This window comes from Zeus faber, assembly GCF_960531495.2.
Source record: "Zeus faber genome assembly, chromosome: 10".
NCBI lineage: Eukaryota > Metazoa > Chordata > Actinopteri > Zeiformes > Zeidae > Zeus > Zeus faber.
The window spans coordinates 29,648,652-29,671,739 of NC_137199.1; the positions used below are offsets into that span (position 1 = coordinate 29,648,652).

At 44.8% G+C, this 23,088-nt stretch overlaps 1 protein-coding gene across 1 annotated transcript in view; it reads right to left on the reverse strand.

Annotated features, from left to right (window-relative positions):
• Positions 1 to 23,088, reverse strand: part of glrbb (glycine receptor, beta b) — a gene marked incomplete at both ends in the record, with an annotated part of 32,869 nt that overhangs the window by 5,012 nt on the left and 4,769 nt on the right. Inside the window, 5 exons of the mRNA XM_080007808.1 lie at positions 2,090 to 2,242; positions 4,736 to 4,876; positions 5,546 to 5,628; positions 6,545 to 6,771; positions 22,483 to 22,550. Coding sequence (XP_079863934.1) covers positions 2,090 to 2,242; positions 4,736 to 4,876; positions 5,546 to 5,628; positions 6,545 to 6,771; positions 22,483 to 22,550 — 672 coding nt within the window. The remainder of the gene's footprint in view (positions 1 to 2,089; positions 2,243 to 4,735; positions 4,877 to 5,545; positions 5,629 to 6,544; positions 6,772 to 22,482; positions 22,551 to 23,088) is intronic.

The window sequence follows — 23,088 nt, forward strand, 5'->3', positions numbered from 1 at the left end:
TTCCAGCTCAAACCCTGGGGGCTCCATGTGCTGTGACTCGGAGGCTGTGGAGTGTGAGTCAGCCCGTCCACCTGACACCCACAGGTGGATGTATGGATGGAAGGATGGATGGATGGATGTATGTATGGATGTATGGATGGATGTATGGATGGATGGATGGATGTATGGATGGATGGATGTATGGATGGATGGATGTATGGATGGATGGATGGATGGATGGATGGATGGATGGATGGATGGATGGATGGAAGGATGGATGGATGGATGGATGGATGGATGGAAGGACTCCCCCAGTAAGGAATTTGGAGAACAAGTGGACGGTTGAGGGTCTTTATCGGAGGAACATTGTTGTAAGATGAAACTAAATGTAACCCCTCATGCATCAATATTCTAATATACTGCATCATCCTGCTATGTGTCCACAACCTGGCTGCTGGTCCAGTCCATCAATCCAAACTCCACCCTGTGATGCAGGACTCCATGCCTGATGGATCAAGACCTCCATGTTGTCACCGTGATGGATCACCTCGTATAATAACTTTGTTTTTCCTCTGCTTTTTTTTTTTTGGGGGGGGTTTGACATTCTCTCTAACCCCAGGTAAATGGTGGAGCGTGGTCTGAGGTCCTGCGCGGTGACCGTACATGTCACGCCAAGAGACGCCCGAAGGACTTTTATTCCCCAGAGGAGAATCAAGTCGACTGAAAACGCTGGGAACCCAAGGACCTGGTGCGTTCCCTCGGGTGTCACTGGGGCGTTGAGGCCTTGTCCGCACGTATGTGGGTGTTTCTGAAAGTGCACTCCAGAAAATTACAGTAGATCCAGAAAATCTCTCAGTCCCCACGAGAACGTAGAAAGTATTTCATATATTCACATGAGCACTCCAGGCCAGCAGGGGGCGATAATACCTCATGAAACCTGAGGTCAAACACCACAGAAGAACATTGGCAGCATTCAGCGTATCGCTCCAGTGGACTGAGCTCTTCTTCTAATTAAACCAAACAGTGCTGACCACAGGTAAGCAAACTGGGCGTCGCCCGGTGCTTGTAGGTTCCCGACGCTGACGTTGGCGATTTTTCGAGAAGCTCCGTTCCACTTCACCACACCAAAACACGGAAAACAGAGTTTTGGAAAAACCCCCACCCTGGAAGGCCTTTTCCAAAAGCTTTGTTTCCAGTTCCTAAACTGCTGTTTCCGTGTGGGCGGAGCCAAGGCATGAGCGGGGATATTTTAGAAAACAACGTTTTCTAAAATATCCCCGCTCACGCTCACGCTCACGCTCACGCTCACGCTCTGGAAAAATTCAGAATGTTGAATTTTCAGGACAAAACCACTCCGCAGAAGAGACGTCTCACGTGCACAATTCTCCCATCGTTGGCGAAATCTCAGTGCAGGTGTTTCGCCCCCCGGTGAGTCGGAGTGAGGCTGAGTGTTTGCGGAGAAGAAACAAAAATGGGGGCGCTTCCTGTTTGGTTCGTCCACTCGATGGGCGAACGCAATCGCTCTCATTCTCCTCAAACGTCAACTGTGAGTGAGCTGTCGTTGCCGTGTTGGTTATTTACCGCTGACAAAAACAGAGGGCGAACGGTAAAATTCTGACGCTTTGCTAAAAGTGTTGAGTAAAGAGTGAAACCGAATGTTTAGTGTGAACATCTGAGTTTGCCCGTGTGAACAACCTCTCCCTGTTGAAAATGAGATTGTGAGCGCTCCGTCATCGACCTGTCGTCCTTTCTCAAAGTCCCTCTGTTTACAAGGCACCGCCCACCGGGGGGCGTGGCGGCGACGCCACTAACCTCCGGCGGAGGCGCCGGGCCGAGGCTCCGTCCTCCACGTTCGCGGCGCAAGGGGGGGACGTTCCGCCGGAAGTCTCACCGTGAAAAAAAACACGGCTACAAAATAAAATCAGACCGGAGCTCGTAGAGAGAAGATGGACGCGCTACCGGCTCCAGTTTGGTCCCACGGCCGCGAGAGACGTCACCGTACGAAACCCTGTCTCAAAGGGTTAGAACCGCGCTTTGTTTTCAGCGTCAGTAGCAGACACAGGCCTCACATCGATTTTCCCGAATACATGCTTTTCCACGCGTTACGTACCCAGAGGAACGCGGGCGGCGCTGGCGTCGGGGTTGATCCAGAAGGAGAGCCAGGACAGGACCACGATGAGCAGCGTGGGCGCGTAGACCCCCATCATGTAGAAGCCCACCTGCCGCCGCAGGGTGAAGATCACCTCCACGCAGGTGTAGTAACCTGGAAGACACCGGCAGGACGTTTAGTGGGGGAGCGGGGGCCGGGGCCGGCTTTTTATGTAGTGTGTACATTTCTGTTCAGGGGTTTATCACATGTTCTGAGTTATGGGGCATAATAGCCCCCAAGTATGATGCCAAAATGAATCATTTGTTGTTTGTCAATTTAACCTGCTTTGCTTTTATTATGCCCCCTCACATCAAAAATGAAAATGCCAAAAAATATATCAAGTTAAAACGATATTTATAATTAATATTGTCAATATTATTATATATAAAAAATATATATATATTTAGTGTTGAGTAAAGAGTGAAACGGAATATTTCGTGTAAACATCTTAGTTTGTCCGTGCTAACAACCTCTTCCTGTTGGTCCTTCTCCGGCGCCGAAGGCTCAGACCGGGCGCCCGAGCTTTTGTGACCGGCCGTGTTACCATGGCAACGTGTTCATAAATGCAGAGGGAGCCGCCTGGCCCCGTGTCACACGCAACTTTCGATTATGTCAGGACTGAATGACACATAAGGACGTGGGAGCGAAGGAGGGAAGACTTTGTTTGTTTGTTTGTTTGTTTGTTTTGGGCGGAAAACAACGACAGCACTGGATGCGTTCTGAATGGAGGTGTTGATGACCCTGTTGCACCAAAATAACCACCAGACGGGCCCTAGCAGGGCTGGTGGATGCTGCAGATATTGGTTTTTGCTGCAGTACTTCTGTGAGGCAGTATAACTCATTTCACGCCACAGATCCTTGTTTCTAGTACGGCTGCGCCACAACGCCGTTCACCAACGACCCGCCAAAGCGCCACCAGTGCTTTCACAGCGTAACCGACGGAAACCTGATCGAAATGGAGGAGGAGCTAATTCTATGCCCCCCCCCCATCCTGCCGCTCTCCACCCGAAAATATCAGAATTCCAGCCAAAAGCTCCGTCGGGGCGAACGGGGGCGTTCACACTGCGCCAACCTTCGTCTGGGTTTATTTTTGTCTCAGGATGTTCAGACCACACGGCGCGTCCCAGACGGGGGCGTTCACGCCGCACGGCTGCCATCACGACTACTACTACTGCACTACTTCTCCGTGACCCCACAGCTGGTAAAAATTACGTCACATGGAATCTGGAAGAGGAGGAGTGGGTGGAGAGACGCTGCACGCACCAGCCTGCAGGGAGGTGGAGGTAGATATGATCCTAAAATACCTGGTATTCCATTCAATAAGTACACATCCACATGACTCTTCCTCTCACGCTCTCGTCGGCTGCTGCTTATCGCCAGTGTCCCGATATTTGAAAACAGGCGGCAGCAACGAGGGCCTATCGTCGCCGACCTCCAAAATTCGGCGGCGACAGCCGCATCGGGGCAGAAGCTGTGGGGTGCGTACGGGGAACGGGGCGGAGGTCTGTGGAGCTCTGTGGAGTCTCATCTTTTTTTTTTTTCTCCCTCCACAGCGAACGGACGGAGCTGGAGGAGTCAAGACTCTGACTCACACGGAATTATTAATGGAGGCATGAAGAAGACTTTTCTCTTTCCTTGTGTCTAATGGCAGATCAGGGGAACAGGCGCTCGGCCGTTCAAAGGAACATTAAAATTTCACAGCAATTGCCCAAAGTTAAGGAAGAAAACCTTCACAGCTCACACACACACACACACACACACACACACACACACACACACACACACACACACACACACACACACACACACACACACACACACACACACACACACACGCGCGCGCGCCCGAACACGGCCATCGTCCCAATGTGGCTAATAAAGTGAAACTATTCGTGCTTGTGTACATACAGTACATGTGGGTCTGGATTGGGGATGGAACTACAAACACACAGACTTTGGCTGGAATCTGAATATCATCCCTCCAGGACTTGAGAAACACCTTTACGAAGGTGCGCCATTTTCTTCGCGCACGCGCCGGACACGCTGCCGTATATTTTCCACTTGATCTCCCATATTTTTTACCTTTCCAAAAAAAATAAAATAAACAAAGATTGCGGTGCACCGTGCGATCAGCGCCCCGCTGTATGTAACATACATGTAAATGTTTGTAAATAAGCACATTTAGGCTTTGCTAAAAAAAAATGCAGCTCTGTATTTTTATTTATTTATTTTTTATCAAAAACACCATGTCTCATAACAAGCAGCAAATGAGCTCAAACTGGTTATAAAAGTTCTACCTGGGGGCAGAACCTCTTCTGGGATCCAGGAAATAAAGTGTAAATAATAAATATTCCCAAAGAGAGGAGACCCTCCGGGGATTAGAAGCTGTTAAAGAGGTTGTCATGTCATCACATCCTCATTAATATTTATTGTTTTTCATATTTTGGCCTTCATTACCATTCACTTCTGCAAACCTGGATTTCGGAGCTTAACATTGGTTAAAAAAAATAAAAAATAAAAAAAAAAATAAAAAGGTCCTGATGAGTGCACCTTGTTATGACTATGTTGTTTTTTGTTTGTTGTAAATTCACTGTTTTAACGCCGTACCTGTTCCGGCGTAGAATTTGGTGCAGTTTCCATATTCGATGTCTTCCTGTTTGATGTCAAACTGGGGCAGAGCGATGGCGTCCATCTGCACTGGGTCTCCAGTCTGCCACATGAACTGCAGGTCATCGGTTGTGTACCCAACTGAACACACACACACACACACACACACACACACACACACACACACACACATAAATAAAGAGATTTTTAGAACATAATACAGTCGCACAGATGCCACAGGCTCAAACAACCGGCTCCAAAATTGCGGAGAAAGAGAAATGGCTTTAGAATAATCTGTTGTGGTCTAAAATGCTTCATAAACAAGGAATAAATCACCACAGTGGAGCTCAATTAGCTGGGAGCAGTTTGTAGTAAGCCCAAAAATATGATGATTTATTCCTGCTCCGCTGAATATTTACCACTGACATTAGTTTCTAAACACCAGCAAAAAGCTTTCGCTTACCACCAAAAAAATAAGCAAATATTTGAGGAAAAACAACATTAATTCCCAGCTCGTGAATATTTCCCCAACCAGATGGAGACACGTCTGAGGGGTCATTTCAATCTTATTTCTGACATAGATAAGATAAGATACGAGAATAAAAAATAAGATGAGAAAAAATAAGTTCGAAAAAATAGATTGGATCATATAAGTTATGATATGATAATATAAAATTTCAATAATTCAAGTATAAAGTTCGATAATTTTTTTTTTTAGAAAATATAAAATTCGATAAGAAAATATAAAATACAATTATATAAAATAAGATTGGATAAGATAAGTTTGATCAGGTAAGTGAAGATTCTCACAGCTCTCCAGTTGCATCTTGCAGCGCTGGGTGTCCATGGGGAACAAGGTGAGGTCCAGAGGGCAGGACAGAGTCACAGAGAGCCTGAGGAACACAGGGGACAGAGATCACATCCAGACACATCATATCCCAGCATATCACATCCTAACACAGCATCACATTCCAACATACATCTCAAACATATCATCCATCGACCAGTACATCACACTCAGACACAGTATCCAGACAGTGTCACATCCGAACACAACACATCCCAACATATCATATCACAACACCTCCCACACAGACACAGTTTCACAGCATCACATCCAGGCACTGTATCACATCCATACAGTGTCATATCCAAACACTATCGTATTTCAACACATCCCATCTGGATACAGCGTCACATCCCACCAAAACACACGAGTATCATATCTGAACACATCACATCTAAATCCAGTATCACATTAAGCCACCTCACATCCCATCCCATTACATATAAATCCAGTTTCATGTCCCAACACCTAACATCCCAATATATCACATCACACCCCAACGCATCACATGCAGGCACAGTGTCACATCCAGACAATACCAAACACATCCCCCTCAAAATATTTTGAATAAGCCACAAGTTCAACAAGATACCGATGCAGAAGAAAATGTAATTCCACTGAATCTGTTTTAAAGGAGAAAATGTGTTTCCACTAATGGATAAGCAACGCATTAAAGAGCTTGTACTGAAATATATGATGAATTAGGGTCTTTAGGCCCCCGTGATGAAAAGATACTTAGGAAAATTAGAATCGATAATACGAAGCAGCGATGATCCAGGAAAACAATTTTACAGGATTTGTATCTTGCAGGAAGTCGGACGAAGGGTTTTACTGATCGTCCCTCCGCCGCCCTATCTCTCTACCATCCATCACATATGACCGTTCCACCAGAAAATGGGCGGAGATTTCATTCCCGTTTGTAAATAACCCCTGCACCGCCGCCAGCGGCCCCCGGCGTTTACCTCATGCTGATGAGGACGTCTCCGTTGCGGAAGATGAAGAGCAGGATGTTCTCCTGCGTCACGTCGTGGAAGTTGGCGCTCTTCTCGTTGGCGAAGAACAGGTCGGGCTTCCAGAGGCATTTGAACATCTTGGGGTCGACGGTGAGCGAGTCGGACTTGAAGTCCTGCGGCAATCTGAGGCGCGGGTCGTTCCAGCGCTGCCGCAGGAAGATGTTCACCCGATAATCCTGCCGGGCCCCACAAAAACGACACGACACAACACGAGGCATCAGCTCGGGATGGGCGCGGCTCATGTCTCTCTGCCGGCAAAGCTTAGAGGACGATTGAATTAATAGATGGTCGATTGGAAACGGGAAGGTACTGTGCACGTGTTCTATTTTTCCTCGATTGGAAGTCTTTGTGAAAGCTTTCTGTACGGGGGGTACTCGGATAGATAATTAAATTGAGAGCTTCGGTCAGCTAAACGTCCATCTAAGCCAGGGGGTCGGCAACCTTTTAATACCGGAAGAGTCAATTTCTATTTATCTATTTTGGCACAATATATTTCAGCCCCTTTCATGTGGTTTCACTTTCAGCTTCCACTAAAAAGACAGCAGCGTCTGGTGAAATGGATGTGACTCCATGTCGGCTGAAATGTGAAAATAATTTTGAAGCAACTGTTTTTTTGTCGCACATATTTTAAAAGTGGGAATTGAAAAGTATATGTTTTAATTAAGTTTAAAATTCATAAAAAATATAAATGTTTATATATTTCTTATATTTTTTCAAATATATATATTTATTAGGGATGCGCAAATCAGATACTCAGAATCGGATCGATACCGTCTAATTCACTGCATTGGATCGGAAAAAAAAGTATAATCCGATCCGATCCATTAGCCTAAACGATCATGTCAATGCTTAACTAAACTTTTAGCGACGTGCCGTGAAGAGAGATGTGTCACAACCTGCGCACACTCCACCACGGAGCACCGGGAAGCAGCAGAGGTCGTAACGCCGCGCTTCTGTGTCAACCTGGTGAAGTCCAACACCCCCATCCGCTGTGTCTGCACACTACAACTAATGAACAACACCCATAAACTCTAAACATAAAAGGAGATAGAAAAGGTAGAAAGCCCCTCACTCCGTAGAGACCACGACACACGAGCACACGCTCCGCTCTCTCACACCTGAGTCTAGGGATGAAAGGTTTGACTCTTGTTTAAGATTCGGTTCCTGACAAGTGACTGGAAAAAAAGGAAAAGAGACGTCGAAAAAGGGTTTGATTTTCCAGCCCTTCGTTCATTTCATTCATTTGAACACAGAGCGAGGGAGGGAGGGAGAGAGTGAATTCAAAGTGCCTTACATCAAATAGATAAAAAGGAAAGAGCATAGAAAAATAAAAAATAATAAAAAGTCTGTGTTTTAAGTGATGTTTGCATTGGGGTACAATCAATTATACAATTTGCTTATATTAATGATTATGCCTATAATTGACAACACATATTAAAAAAATGTTGCTATTTGTGACAAAGATACAGCACTTAAATGGAAATTCCACATTGAAGTTGTTCAACTGATCAACGGACCAATATCTTTGTGGCTGGCAAATGCATTGTGTGTTTCAAGCAGTATTATTATGTGTTTAGAATTATGTGTTTAGAACAGCTGCATTGTGTGTTTAGAACAGCTGCATTTTGTGTTTAGAACAGCAGCATTGTGTGTTTAGAACAGCTGCATTGTGTGTTTAGAACAGCAGCATTGTGTGTTTAGAACAGCAGAATTGTGTGTTTAGAACAGCAGAATTGTGTGTTTAGAACAGCTGCATTGTGTGTTTAGAACAGCAGCATCGTGTGTTTAGAACAGCAGCATTGTGTTTAGAACAGCTGCATTGTGTGTTTAGAACATCAGAATTGTGTGTTTAGAACAGCTGCATTGTGTGTTTAGAACAGCTGCATCATGTTTAGAACAGCAGCATTGTGTGTTTAGAACAGCAGCATTGTGTGTTTAGAACAGCAGCATTGTGTTTAGAACAGCAGCATCGTGTGTTTAGAACAGCAGCATTGTGTGTTTAGAACAGCAGCATCGTGTGTTTAGAACAGCAGCATTGTGTGTTTAGAACAGCAGCATTGTGTGTTTAGAACAGCTGCATCGTGTGTTTTGAACAGCAGCATCGTGTGTTTAGAACAGCAGCATCGTGTGTTTAGAACAGCTGCATCGTGTGTTTAGAACAGCTGCATCGTGTGTTCAAAATAGCAGCATTGTGTGTTTAGAACAGCAGCATTGTGTGTTTAGAACAGCTGCATCGTGTATTTATAACAGCTGCATCGTGTGTTCAAAATAGCAGCATTGTGTGTTTAGAACAGCAGCATTGTGTGTTTAGAACAGCAGCATCGTGTGTGTAGAACAGCAGCATTGTGTGTTTAGAACAGCAGCATTGTGTGTTTAGAACAGCTGCATCGTGTATTTATAACAGCTGCATCGTGTGTTCAAAATAGCAGCATTGTGTGTTTAGAACAGCAGCATCGTGTGTGTAGAACAGCAGCATTGTGTGTTTAGAACAGCAGAATTGTGTGTTTAGAACAGCAGAATTGTGTGTTTAGAACAGCTGCATTGTGTGTTTAGAACAGCAGCATCGTGTGTTTAGAACAGCAGCATTGTGTTTAGAACAGCAGCATTGTGTGTTTAGAACATCAGAATTGTGTGTTTAGAACAGCTGCATCGTGTGTTTAGAACAGCTGCATCGTGTTTAGAACAGCAGCATTGTGTGTTTAGAACAGCAGCATTGTGTTTAGAACAGCAGCATCGTGTGTTTAGAACAGCAGCATCGTGTGTTTAGAACAGCAGCATTGTGTGTTTAGAACAGCAGCATTGTGTTTAGAACAGCAGCATCATGTGTTTTGAACAGCAGCATCGTGTGTTTAGAACAACTGCATCGTGTGTTTAGAACAGCTGCATCGTGTGTTCAAAATAGCAGCATTGTGTGTTTAGAACAGCAGCATTGTGTGTTTAGAACAGCAGCATCGTGTGTTTAGAACAGCTGCATCGTGTATTTATAACAGCTGCATCGTGTGTTCAAAATAGCAGCATTGTGTGTTTAGAACAGCAGCATTGTGTGTTTAGAACAGCAGCATCGTGTGTGTAGAACAGCAGCATTGTGTGTTTATCACAGCAGCATTGTGTTTAGAACAGCAGCATCGTGTGTTTAGAACAGCTGCATCGTGTGTTTATAACAGCTGCATCGTGTGTTTAAAACAGCTGCATCGTGTGTTTAAAACAGCTGCATCATGTGTTTAGAACAGCAGCATCGTGTGTTTAGAACAGCAGCATCGTGTGTTTAGAACAGCAGCATCGTGTGTTTAGAACAGCTGCATCGTGTGTTTAGAACAGCAGCATCGTGTGTTTAGAACAGCAGCATTGTGTGTTTAGAACAGCAGCATCGTGTGTTTAGAACAGCAGCATTGTGTGTTTAGAACAGCAGCATCGTGTGTTTAGAACAGCAGCATTGTGTGTTTAGAACAGCAGCATTGTGTTTAGAACAGCAGCATCGTGTGTTTAGAACAGTAGCATTGTGTGTTTAGAACAGCAGCATTGTGTTTAGAACAGCAACATCGTGTGTTTAGAACAGCAGCATTGTGTTTAGAACAGCAGCATCGTGTGTTTAGAACAGCAGCATCGTGTGTTTAGAACAGCCGCATCGTGTGTTTAGAACAGCCGCATCGTGTGTTTAGAACAGCAGCATTGTGTGTTTAGAACAGCAGCATCGTGTGTTTAGAACAGCAGCATCGTGTGTTTATAACAGCAGCATCGTGTGTTTAGAACAGCAGCATTGTGTGTTTAGAACAGCAGCATTGTGTTTAGAACAGCAGCATCGTGTGTTTAGAACAGCAGCATTGTGTGTTTAGAACAGCAGCATCGTGTGTTTAGAACAGCAGCATTGTGTGTTTAGAACAGCAGCATTGTGTGTTTAGAACAGCTGCATCGTGTGTTTTGAACAGCAGCATCGTGTGTTTAGAACAGCAGCATCGTGTGTTTAGAACAGCTGCATCGTGTGTTTAGAACAGCTGCATCGTGTGTTCAAAATAGCAGCATTGTGTGTTTAGAACAGCAGCATTGTGTGTTTAGAACAGCTGCATCGTGTATTTATAACAGCTGCATCGTGTGTTCAAAATAGCAGCATTGTGTGTTTAGAACAGCAGCATTGTGTGTTTAGAACAGCAGCATCGTGTGTGTAGAACAGCAGCATTGTGTGTTTAGAACAGCAGCATTGTGTGTTTAGAACAGCTGCATCGTGTATTTATAACAGCTGCATCGTGTGTTCAAAATAGCAGCATTGTGTGTTTAGAACAGCAGCATCGTGTGTGTAGAACAGCAGCATTGTGTGTTTAGAACAGCAGAATTGTGTGTTTAGAACAGCAGAATTGTGTGTTTAGAACAGCTGCATTGTGTGTTTAGAACAGCAGCATCGTGTGTTTAGAACAGCAGCATTGTGTTTAGAACAGCAGCATTGTGTGTTTAGAACATCAGAATTGTGTGTTTAGAACAGCTGCATCGTGTGTTTAGAACAGCTGCATCGTGTTTAGAACAGCTGCATTGTGTGTTTAGAACAGCAGCATTGTGTTTAGAACAGCAGCATCGTGTGTTTAGAACAGCAGCATCGTGTGTTTAGAACAGCAGCATTGTGTGTTTAGAACAGCAGCATTGTGTTTAGAACAGCAGCATCATGTGTTTTGAACAGCAGCATCGTGTGTTTAGAACAACTGCATCGTGTGTTTAGAACAGCTGCATCGTGTGTTCAAAATAGCAGCATTGTGTGTTTAGAACAGCAGCATTGTGTGTTTAGAACAGCAGCATCGTGTGTTTAGAACAGCTGCATCGTGTATTTATAACAGCTGCATCGTGTGTTCAAAATAGCAGCATTGTGTGTTTAGAACAGCAGCATTGTGTGTTTAGAACAGCAGCATCGTGTGTGTAGAACAGCAGCATTGTGTGTTTATCACAGCAGCATTGTGTTTAGAACAGCAGCATCGTGTGTTTAGAACAGCTGCATCGTGTGTTTATAACAGCTGCATCGTGTGTTTAAAACAGCTGCATCGTGTGTTTAAAACAGCTGCATCATGTGTTTAGAACAGCAGCATCGTGTGTTTAGAACAGCAGCATCGTGTGTTTAGAACAGCAGCATCGTGTGTTTAGAACAGCAGCATTGTGTGTTTAGAACAGCAGCATCGTGTGTTTAGAACAGCAGCATTGTGTGTTTAGAACAGCAGCATCGTGTGTTTAGAACAGCAGCATTGTGTGTTTAGAACAGCAGCATTGTGTTTAGAACAGCAGCATCGTGTGTTTAGAACAGTAGCATTGTGTGTTTAGAACAGCAGCATTGTGTTTAGAACAGCAACATCGTGTGTTTAGAACAGCAGCATTGTGTTTAGAACAGCAGCATCGTGTGTTTAGAACAGCAGCATCGTGTGTTTAGAACAGCCGCATCGTGTGTTTAGAACAGCCGCATCGTGTGTTTAGAACAGCAGCATTGTGTGTTTAGAACAGCAGCATCGTGTGTTTAGAACAGCAGCATCGTGTGTTTATAACAGCAGCATCGTGTGTTTATAACAGCTGCATCGTGTGTTTATAACAGCTGCATTGTGTGTTTAGAACAGCTGCATCGTGTGTTTAGAACAGCTGCATCGTGTGTTTAGAACAGCAGCATCGTGTGTTTAGAACAGCAGCATTGTGTTTAGAACAGCAGCATCGTGTGTTTAGAACAGCTGCATCGTGTGTTTAGAACAGCTGCATCGTGTGTTCAAAATAGCAGCATTGTGTGTTTAGAACAGCAGCATTGTGTGTTTAGAACAGCAGCATTGTGTGTTTAGAACAGCTGCATCGTGTGTTTAGAACAGCTGCATCGTGTGTTCAAAATAGCAGCATTGTGTGTTTAGAACAGCAGCATTGTGTGTTTAGAACAGCAGCATCGTGTGTTTAGAACAGAAGCATCATGTGTTTTGAACAGCAGCATCGTGTGTTTAGAACAGCAGCATCGTGTGTTTAGAACAGCTGCATCGTGTGTTTAGAACAGCTGCATCATGTGTTCAAAATAGCAGCATTGTGTGTTTAGAACAGCAGCATTGTGTGTTTAGAACAGCAGCATTGTGTGTTTAGAACAGCAGCATCGTGTGTTTAGAACAGCAGCATCGTGTGTTTAGAACAGCAGCATTGTGTTTAGAACAGCTGCATTGTGTGTTTAGAACATCAGAATTGTGTGTTTAGAACAGCTGCATTGTGTGTTTAGAACAGCTGCATCATGTTTAGAACAGCAGCATTGTGTGTTTAGAACAGCAGCATTGTGTGTTTAGAACAGCAGCATTGTGTTTAGAACAGCAGCATCGTGTGTTTAGAACAGCAGCATTGTGTGTTTAGAACAGCAGCATCGTGTGTTTAGAACAGCAGCATCGTGTGTTTAGAACAGCAGCATCATGTGTTTTGAACAGCAGCATCGTGTGTTTAGAACAACTGCATCGTGTGTTTAGAACAGCTGCATCGTGTGTTCAAAATAGCAGCATTGTGTGTTTAGAACAGCAGCATTGTGTGTTTAGAACAGCAGCATCGTGTGTTTAGAACAGCTGCATCGTGTATTTATAACAGCTGCATCGTGTGTTCAAAATAGCAGCATTGTGTGTTTAGAACAGCAGCATTGTGTGTTTAGAACAGCAGCATCGTGTGTGTAGAACAGCAGCATTGTGTGTTTATCACAGCAGCATTGTGTTTAGAACAGCAGCATCGTGTGTTTAGAACAGCTGCATCGTGTGTTTATAACAGCTGCATCGTGTGTTTAAAACAGCTGCATCGTGTGTTTAAAACAGCTGCATCATGTGTTTAGAACAGCAGCATCGTGTGTTTAGAACAGCAGCATCGTGTGTTTAGAACAGCAGCATCGTGTGTTTAGAACAGCAGCATTGTGTGTTTAGAACAGCAGCATCGTGTGTTTAGAACAGCAGCATTGTGTGTTTAGAACAGCAGCATCGTGTGTTTAGAACAGCAGCATTGTGTGTTTAGAACAGCAGCATTGTGTTTAGAACAGCAGCATCGTGTGTTTAGAACAGTAGCATTGTGTGTTTAGAACAGCAGCATTGTGTTTAGAACAGCAACATCGTGTGTTTAGAACAGCAGCATTGTGTTTAGAACAGCAGCATCGTGTGTTTAGAACAGCAGCATCGTGTGTTTAGAACAGCCGCATCGTGTGTTTAGAACAGCCGCATCGTGTGTTTAGAACAGCAGCATTGTGTGTTTAGAACAGCAGCATCGTGTGTTTAGAACAGCAGCATCGTGTGTTTATAACAGCAGCATCGTGTGTTTATAACAGCTGCATCGTGTGTTTATAACAGCTGCATTGTGTGTTTAGAACAGCTGCATCGTGTGTTTAGAACAGCTGCATCGTGTGTTTAGAACAGCAGCATCGTGTGTTTAGAACAGCAGCATTGTGTTTAGAACAGCAGCATCGTGTGTTTAGAACAGCTGCATCGTGTGTTTAGAACAGCTGCATCGTGTGTTCAAAATAGCAGCATTGTGTGTTTAGAACAGCATTATTGTGTGTTTAGAACAGCAGCATTGTGTGTTTAGAACAGCTGCATCGTGTGTTTAGAACAGCTGCATCGTGTGTTCAAAATAGCAGCATTGTGTGTTTAGAACAGCAGCATTGTGTGTTTAGAACAGCAGCATCGTGTGTTTAGAACAGAAGCATCATGTGTTTTGAACAGCAGCATCGTGTGTTTAGAACAGCAGCATCGTGTGTTTAGAACAGCTGCATCGTGTGTTTAGAACAGCTGCATCATGTGTTCAAAATAGCAGCATTGTGTGTTTAGAACAGCAGCATTGTGTGTTTAGAACAGCAGCATTGTGTGTTTAGAACAGCAGCATCGTGTGTTTAGAACAGCAGCATCGTGTGTTTAGAACAGCAGCATTGTGTTTAGAACAGCTGCATTGTGTGTTTAGAACATCAGAATTGTGTGTTTAGAACAGCTGCATTGTGTGTTTAGAACAGCTGCATCATGTTTAGAACAGCAGCATTGTGTGTTTAGAACAGCAGCATTGTGTGTTTAGAACAGCAGCATTGTGTTTAGAACAGCAGCATCGTGTGTTTAGAACAGCAGCATTGTGTGTTTAGAACAGCAGCATCGTGTGTTTAGAACAGCAGCATCGTGTGTTTAGAACAGCAGCATCGTGTGTTTAGAACAGCAGCATTGTGTGTTTAGAACAGCTGCATCGTGTGTTTTGAACAGCAGCATCGTGTGTTTAGAACAGCAGCATCGTGTGTTTTGAACAGCTGCATCGTGTGTTTAGAACAGCTGCATCGTGTGTTCAAAATAGCAGCATTGTGTGTTTAGAACAGCAGCATTGTGTGTTTAGAACAGCTGCATCGTGTATTTATAACAGCTGCATCGTGTGTTCAAAATAGCAGCATTGTGTGTTTAGAACAGCAGCATTGTGTGTTTAGAACAGCAGCATCGTGTGTGTAGAACAGCAGCATTGTGTGTTTAGAACAGCAGCATTGTGTGTTTAGAACAGCTGCATCGTGTATTTATAACAGCTGCATCGTGTGTTCAAAATAGCAGCATTGTGTGTTTAGAACAGCAGCATCGTGTGTGTAGAACAGCAGCATTGTGTGTTTAGAACAGCAGAATTGTGTGTTTAGAACATCAGAATTGTGTGTTTAGAACAGCTGCATCGTGTGTTTAGAACAGCTGCATCGTGTTTAGAACAGCAGCATTGTGTGTTTAGAACAGCAGCATTGTGTTTAGAACAGCAGCATCGTGTGTTTAGAACAGCAGCATCGTGTGTTTAGAACAGCAGCATTGTGTGTTTAGAACAGCAGCATTGTGTTTAGAACAGCAGCATCATGTGTTTTGAACAGCAGCATCGTGTGTTTAGAACAGCTGCATCGTGTGTTTAGAACAGCTGCATCGTGTGTTCAAAATAGCAGCATTGTGTGTTTAGAACAGCAGCATTGTGTGTTTAGAACAGCAGCATCGTGTGTTTAGAACAGCTGCATCGTGTATTTATAACAGCTGCATCGTGTGTTCAAAATAGCAGCATTGTGTGTTTAGAACAGCAGCATTGTGTGTTTAGAACAGCAGCATCGTGTGTGTAGAACAGCAGCATTGTGTGTTTAGAACAGCAGCATTGTGTTTAGAACAGCAGCATCGTGTGTTTAGAACAGCTGCATCGTGTGTTTATAACAGCTGCATCGTGTGTTTAAAACAGCTGCATCGTGTGTTTAAAACAGCTGCATCATGTGTTTAGAACAGCAGCATCGTGTGTTTAGAACAGCTGCATCGTGTGTTTAGAACAGCAGCATCGTGTGTTTAGAACAGCAGCATTGTGTGTTTAGAACAGCAGCATCGTGTGTTTAGAACAGCAGCATCGTGTGTTTAGAACAGCAGCATCGTGTGTTTAGAACAGCAGCATTGTGTGTTTAGAACAGCCGCATCGTGTGTTTAGAACAGCTGCATCGTGTATTTATAACAGCTGCATCGTGTGTTCAAAATAGCAGCATTGTGTGTTTAGAACAGCAGCATTGTGTGTTTAGAACAGCAGCATCGTGTGTGTAGAACAGCAGCATTGTGTGTTTAGAACAGCAGCATTGTGTTTAGAACAGCAGCATCGTGTGTTTAGAACAGCTGCATCGTGTGTTTATAACAGCTGCATCGTGTGTTTAAAACAGCTGCATCGTGTGTTTAAAACAGCTGCATCATGTGTTTAGAACAGCAGCATCGTGTGTTTAGAACAGCTGCATCGTGTGTTTAGAACAGCAGCATCGTGTGTTTAGAACAGCAGCATTGTGTGTTTAGAACAGCAGCATCGTGTGTTTAGAACAGCAGCATCGTGTGTTTAGAACAGCAGCATCGTGTGTTTAGAACAGCAGCATTGTGTGTTTAGAACAGCAGCATTGTGTTTAGAACAGCAGCATCGTGTGTTTAGAACAGTAGCATCGTGTGTTTAGAACAGCAGCATTGTGTTTAGAACAGCAGCATCGTGTGTTTAGAACAGCAGCATCGTGTGTTTAGAACAGCAGCATCGTGTGTTTAGAACAGCAGCATCGTGTGTTTAGAACAGCAGCATCGTGTGTGTAGAACAGCAGCATCGTGTGTTTAGAACAGCTGCATCGTGTGTTTAGAACAGCTGCATCGTGTGTTTAAAACAGCTGCATCGTGTGTTTAAAACAGCTGCATTGTGTGTTTAGAACAGCAGCATTGTGTGTTTAGAACAGCAGCATTGTGTGTTTAGAACAGCAGCATTGTGTGTTTAGAACAGCAGCATTGTGTGTTTAGAACAGCAGCATTGTGTGTTTAGAACAGCAGCATTGTGTGTTTAGAACAGCAGCATCGTGTGTTTAGAACAGCAGTGGAAGTGGCAGATTTTACACCTCCCGTGTTCCCGTTCAGAGATGTATCAGGTCCCAGAAGACCAGAAGCTGAATGAGAAGATAAGTACTCTGACTCTGCAGAACTGAGACATGTTGTGGGCTATGTATGCCTTCCTTTCGGGGAGTAGAATATTTGTTCCACACTTTGAGCATGATGTTTTTTTAGATGGCTAGGTTAAACCAAGTGCATCCAGACAAATGTATAAATAACAGCTTAGTTGTTTAAGAGACGGAAAAAGATTGGTAAAACATTGGTATCGTTATCGGCAGACACTCGTTGAGGTATCGGTGTTGGATATTAAATGTGGTATTGAACACATTATCTTATATTATTATTATTATCTTATACATCTTATATTTTGTATATAATTATATACAGTATATTTATATGCTATCGTCGGGAAGCCACTGGAGATGGGTGAAAAGCTGAATGCTGCCCTTGAGCCCTTGTCATTGACACCTTATCTAATCCCACTGAGGAATTATGTTGGATTCTAAAAAAAATTAACCAATTGAGACATTCACCTATAAGGTAATTTACAAATGGCAAGAGATTTGACCCATATCACACTCGATTGGGTTAGGTTTAGTTAATTGCTTGCATTAATGTGTGACATGTTTAGTCTGGACTGGTCTGGGAAGTCCCTCCACAGGGTTTAGTCAAATCCTGCCGTGAACGAGGAGTATTCTGTTATTTACATTTCAGTCCATCACCAGGTGGACAAGTGGACGGGACACCTGTCGCACGCCGTCCACTCAGCAACATCTGCTCCGGTGGAGTCCTGAGTGGGACACCTCCCACTGCCACTAATGATCCGCTTTGGTTCTGTCTGGAGTTTGAGGACCGACGACTTGTCAAGTAGAGAAACAGAAACAACGTCCATGTGTCTGCAGTAGAGGTGGTGGGAGCTCCGTACACGGCCACCCCCGGCACCCACCATTTTGCCCGCGATGTCTGCAGCCACCGGCAGAAACATAAATTGACGCCTTTGCCTATGGAAATCAAAAAAACCCCGTCCTGTTGGTTCGATCGCGCAGGCCTTGGTTACGTTAGAATTGGCTGCATGTTGCGGAGGAGCCAGCAGGGGGCACCGGAGAGCAGGGAGTCTCATGGCCAGACTGCGGCACCTTGAGGTGAGCAGCTCCAGACACAGGACTGGGTTCAGCAGAACATTTAAACAGGGAAGTTACTTACTCAATGTAAATGTAAACGCGCTTGGGCGTGGTTTCAGCGTCTTCAGCGGACACACCCCCAGCGCCTCAGAGCAGAGGGAACTGCCTTTTTTTTTTTTACGATTTTGAAACCTAATTTTGTATACTTGGCTGTTTTTTTAATCATTCAAATTTGGATGGGTGGTTAACAACATGTTTTACTGTGATGTGAAAAACTCAGAACACATATATTGTTGCGTTAGAGGTACTTTGACTTAACATTATGTTAAAGTAACAATACTTCTACTGTGGTATCATTTTGAATCCTCTATCCACCTCTGGTCTCCATATCTATTTCTGATCCAAAAGAAGAGTGTTAAGCATATTTTTGTTTAATATTTGTGTGCAATACATTATTTAACAAAGCAAAATGAATGTGGTGGAGCCAAGGAATCTTTGCAGCACAAACAGACCAGTTTGCCCTGGAAGGGCATTTTCGAAATTGGGTTTATAATACAGAAAACATCTCGAAGCGCTACGAAGCGAAAGGGGATATTTGATGCTGTTTACAGATCTTAATGGTAATCATAAGCTTTATTCATGAAGCACTTTTCAAAACAACAATTACAATCAAAAGAGATAAGACAAAGAACAGATAGGTAGCTAATGAGTAATGAGTAAAGTAGTCTGAGTGACCTCAGCCTTTTGAAGACATGTTTAATGAGCCACAGGAGGAGAAAGGTGGAGGAGAAAGGTGGAGGAGTAAGCTCCGTTCTTTCGCTCTGCAGTATCCTTGCGAGGTAGAAATCCGTAAACGAATCAGGCAGCAGGATCATTTGAGAACAGTGGCCGCCGGATGAACTGCGTCTGAGTTTTGCATCGACACACTGAGTTTGGGAGCGAGGAAATGGGAGCAAACAGAAGAACCAGAAGAACAGAGCAGTTTGATCAGCTGGACATTCACCAGGTTCCATGACCATGTTTGCAAAGTGAAAAGTTTGATTTTCTAGCCACGCTCGCATTTCCTTATTTGGAGAGCAATTTCGGGAGGAAAGCGGGAAGTTCAATTCATCGTTTGTAAAAGGGTGACCGACACAACAATCCACCATTCCATGTCTAGCGACCTGTCGCTACGCGTTATATCCTCCGACGTCAAGAAGAAAAGACGTTGAATAAATCCCAAAATCATCACAAAGGTCCGGAGCGCCTGGAAGCCGCAACGTTGTTCGGTGGGATCCCAGAGTAATTCAAGGAGGTGGAACTCTGGCCATCATTTTGCAAAACAGTCAAATGGGTGTAATTGGCCTTTAGAAAGATGAAGGCGCTTTCATGCCTGTGGTTGGTTTGTTGTGTTCCGAATGGGGGGTCCAACCCATAACAAGCCGCAGTCGCCCCCGGGTTCATTTCCTGTTCACACGGTAACATTCCACAGCGGAACAAAACTCGTAAACAAACTCTGCGCGCTGTTAGACCGTCCTCTCATTGGTCCAGTTTTTTCTTCGAAATTGTGACGCTTGAACGACCTGTGAGCCAGCGTCGTGTGGGGCGGGGCGGGGCTGGATATGTAAACAAATGCCCCGCCCGAAACCTCTCCTGGAACCGCTCCCGGACCACCTCTCGCATGCGGTCTCAGACCGGTTGTTTTGGTTCCCCAGCAGAGTGACAGAGAGCAGGGGGGCCGGGCCTGGGGGCTCTGAACCCTCTGGACACATTCCACCGCGGTTCCTTTGGGTCCGATCGTAAAAGGGGCGTGGCAGTCAGTCAGGGCGCATGAAATGATCCTGTATGATCCCATATTGATCCGCTTTGGGGGAGAGATTCCCAATGGAAGAACTGGAGACAAGACGAGCTTTGTCTGGAATGTGTTGCAGAAAACTGAAGCTTAAGGTGAAATGACAGGAAAGGTCAAACAGGACGACAGGACGTAATGTGAAGAACCGGACCGGACCTGAAGGACATCCAAATCAAATGATGATTAGACGAGTTAATGTTCATCTGAGGCCAAACTGAACCTTTATAACCAATAATATACATTATCTATATATGTATATCTATAAATCTATCTATTTATCTATTCATTAATTGTTAATGGGCCTATCCATCCATCCATCCATCTCTGTGACAACTCTCCAATCAAGTTTGATTCCTTCTCATCAAACTTCTTTTCCTCTTTCTAAAAAACAAACAAACAGAAAACAAGATGTTTTCCCGGCTCCGCGGCAGAATAAAAAGCCGTTCCGCTCCAGAGAGATTTAACTCAACAGACGCACGAATCCGGACGAGAGAGGAACAGACGAGACGCCGCGCGGCCGCAATTTATTTCCTCCGGCAGCTTCAAATGACTTGTTCTCTGCAGACAAACACACCGGAGAGATGGAGGCAGAGAGAGGGATGGAAAGAGTGGAAATAGGTGAGTGTCTGTCGCCGCGCAGACACGTCGCAGGTGTAAATGATGTGAGAGCGACAGAATCCCACCGAGTGATAAATAGAAGAACAGAGGTGAGCTAACGTCTCTCTCTCTCCACCCTCCGCCTGTCTGCTCTCACATTCTGTTCATCTCTCTCACTGTCACACTGTCTGGGGAGAGGTGGGGGAGGGGGGGGAAGACAGGGTGAGAGGAGGGGAAAAGGAGCAAAGAGAGAGAAGGGGGAGAGGAGGAGGAGGAGGGGAGAGGAGAGGGTGAGAGAGGGGGACAGCAGGGGGAAGGAGGAGAGGAGAGGAGAGGAGGAGGTGACAGGAAAGGAGGAGAGGAGAAAGGAAGGCAGATTAGTCCCTCCTTCATCTCTTTTCCTCCCTCTCTCCATTTTAAATGTGAGCTGAGTATAAATGGCCTCAAATCCAACGTCCTCCACCACTTCCCAGTGTCTGTGTCCCACCACCCACTGACCCAATGTGTCCCACCACCCACGGACTCAATTTGTCCCACCACCCACTGACCCACTGTGTACCACCACCCACTGACCCACTGTGTCCCACCACCCACTGACCCACTGTGTCCCACCACCCACTGGCTCAATGTGTCTGTGGCAGGGGTGTCATTTGGTCTCCTGCACCAGTATTTGTAAAAAGAAAACAGGAGAGACCGCACCCCCAACCCCCCGCGGTGCTCTCATTCAACCCCACCCAGCACCAACGTCGGCCGTGTCCAAAACCCCCAAAGTCAGATCACGTTGGAATATCGAAATCACTTTGTAAACGTTGCATCGTTCCGGACGAGCACCCACTCCCCCCTCTCCCACTCTGCTGCTCCACTCAACACCTTCATACAAGTATTTTAATTTTTTGGAAAACCATTTATTGTGTCTGTGGCTCAGCAGGAACAGCTGCCGCAACAGGTGGTGCAGGGAGCAGCGACTGCACATGGAAAGAGGAGAGCCGAGTGAATCATGAATTACAGAATGAATCGATAAGAGAGGGCGTGGCACAACGCCCCCACTGTATTACCGAAAACTACCCACAACCCACAATGTATCATTGACTATGGATAAGTATTTGTGATAAGGAATTTGATCAGTACCTCACACAAGCCCACTTGAAGAACAATGAACTAACCCTTTAACATGAGAAATGTATTTAACTCTTCGTGGTTCTTTTAAAAAGGTTTCTGTGTGAGAGTTCTGCCTTTGACAACGTTGTCTTTTAAGGCCTCTCGGCTCTTCATAATAAATACATATTTTGATATTCATATTGAGGTGTAGGACAGGTATCAGGGCACTATTAGTGCAAATTTGAACTAAAATCAGGTAACATGTGAAAATTTAAATGAGAATAAGTTGACACCTTTGGCTTATGGGGTGAGTCAATATATAGATCAATTCCATTACTTTTTGTTGAATTTTGCACAGGGCTCTCCGTTGGTATGGACTTTATTTATTTATGGGACTGGATATTTTGGTGTAAAAACCCTCATATTAAATAGTGAAACTTCCGAATAATACATCGATAATCAAATAAAACATGGAAACTTAGAAACATCTCCATTTTTCCTGTATTTTTGCCGTCTCTGCCCGTAAAAAAATGATTAAAAATATATATTCTTCCAATCTGTTTTCTCCATGAGCCCAAAATTCTAAACACATTCACATTTTTTTATAACCTGAGAGCTGCTGTTTAAGAGCCTATCAGAGCACGGATCTGTTTGTCTGGATCCTCTGATTAGGAACCCGCCCGTTAGCATTCCAACCGAGCTCCATCAGCAATTAAGCTGTCAGTGAAATGAGGCGTGAAAACTCCAGTCTACATAATGATTCACCGCTAAGCAGACGCTGCATTCTTCCCCCCAAATCTGCGCACCACAGCATCCCACACCCCTCCACCCCTCCGCCCCTCTGCCCTCCACCCTCCACCCGAAAGTGCTAGGCGTCTTCAGCGGAACAACCATCGATCATCTCACCATGGTGGTCTCCTGGATGGAGCCGAAGCTGTTGATGAAGATGTTGACTCGGTCCTCCACGGGGATCCCTGCATCAGAAAGAACAGGTCAACACGGCGCCAGGCCCCGCCCACGCCCACATGGACATTTAGGAAAAGCGCATTTAGAGAATCTCTCCGTCCACACGAGTAAAGCGAAAGCGATTTAAAATGCCCCCGGGCCAGCAGGGGGCGATGCTATCTCATTAAACTCGATGCCAAGCTCCACAGACTAACATGAGGGGGCGAGCAACGAGCGGCTTCTCCATGATGCTCAGACGCGACGCCGTGCGGACGCCGTCCCTGCAGCTGGACCGACGGCGAAGCCCCCGGTGGAGAACGGGGCGACGCAGCTCCCAGGTTCCTGATGCAGGTCGAGGTCACGACGTCGGCGTTTTCAACAAAAGCTCCGCTTCCTCACAAATTTGTTTCTTGAAGTTTCTAAACGCAAATGAGGATTTCACTACATAAAAAAAACCTGAGAGCTTTGTTTCCAGGTCCTGGCCGGCCGTTTTGGTGAGGACGGGAGACACGCAGAGAAAACACTACATTTTCAAAATATCCATACAGCATACGCATGAACAGGGCC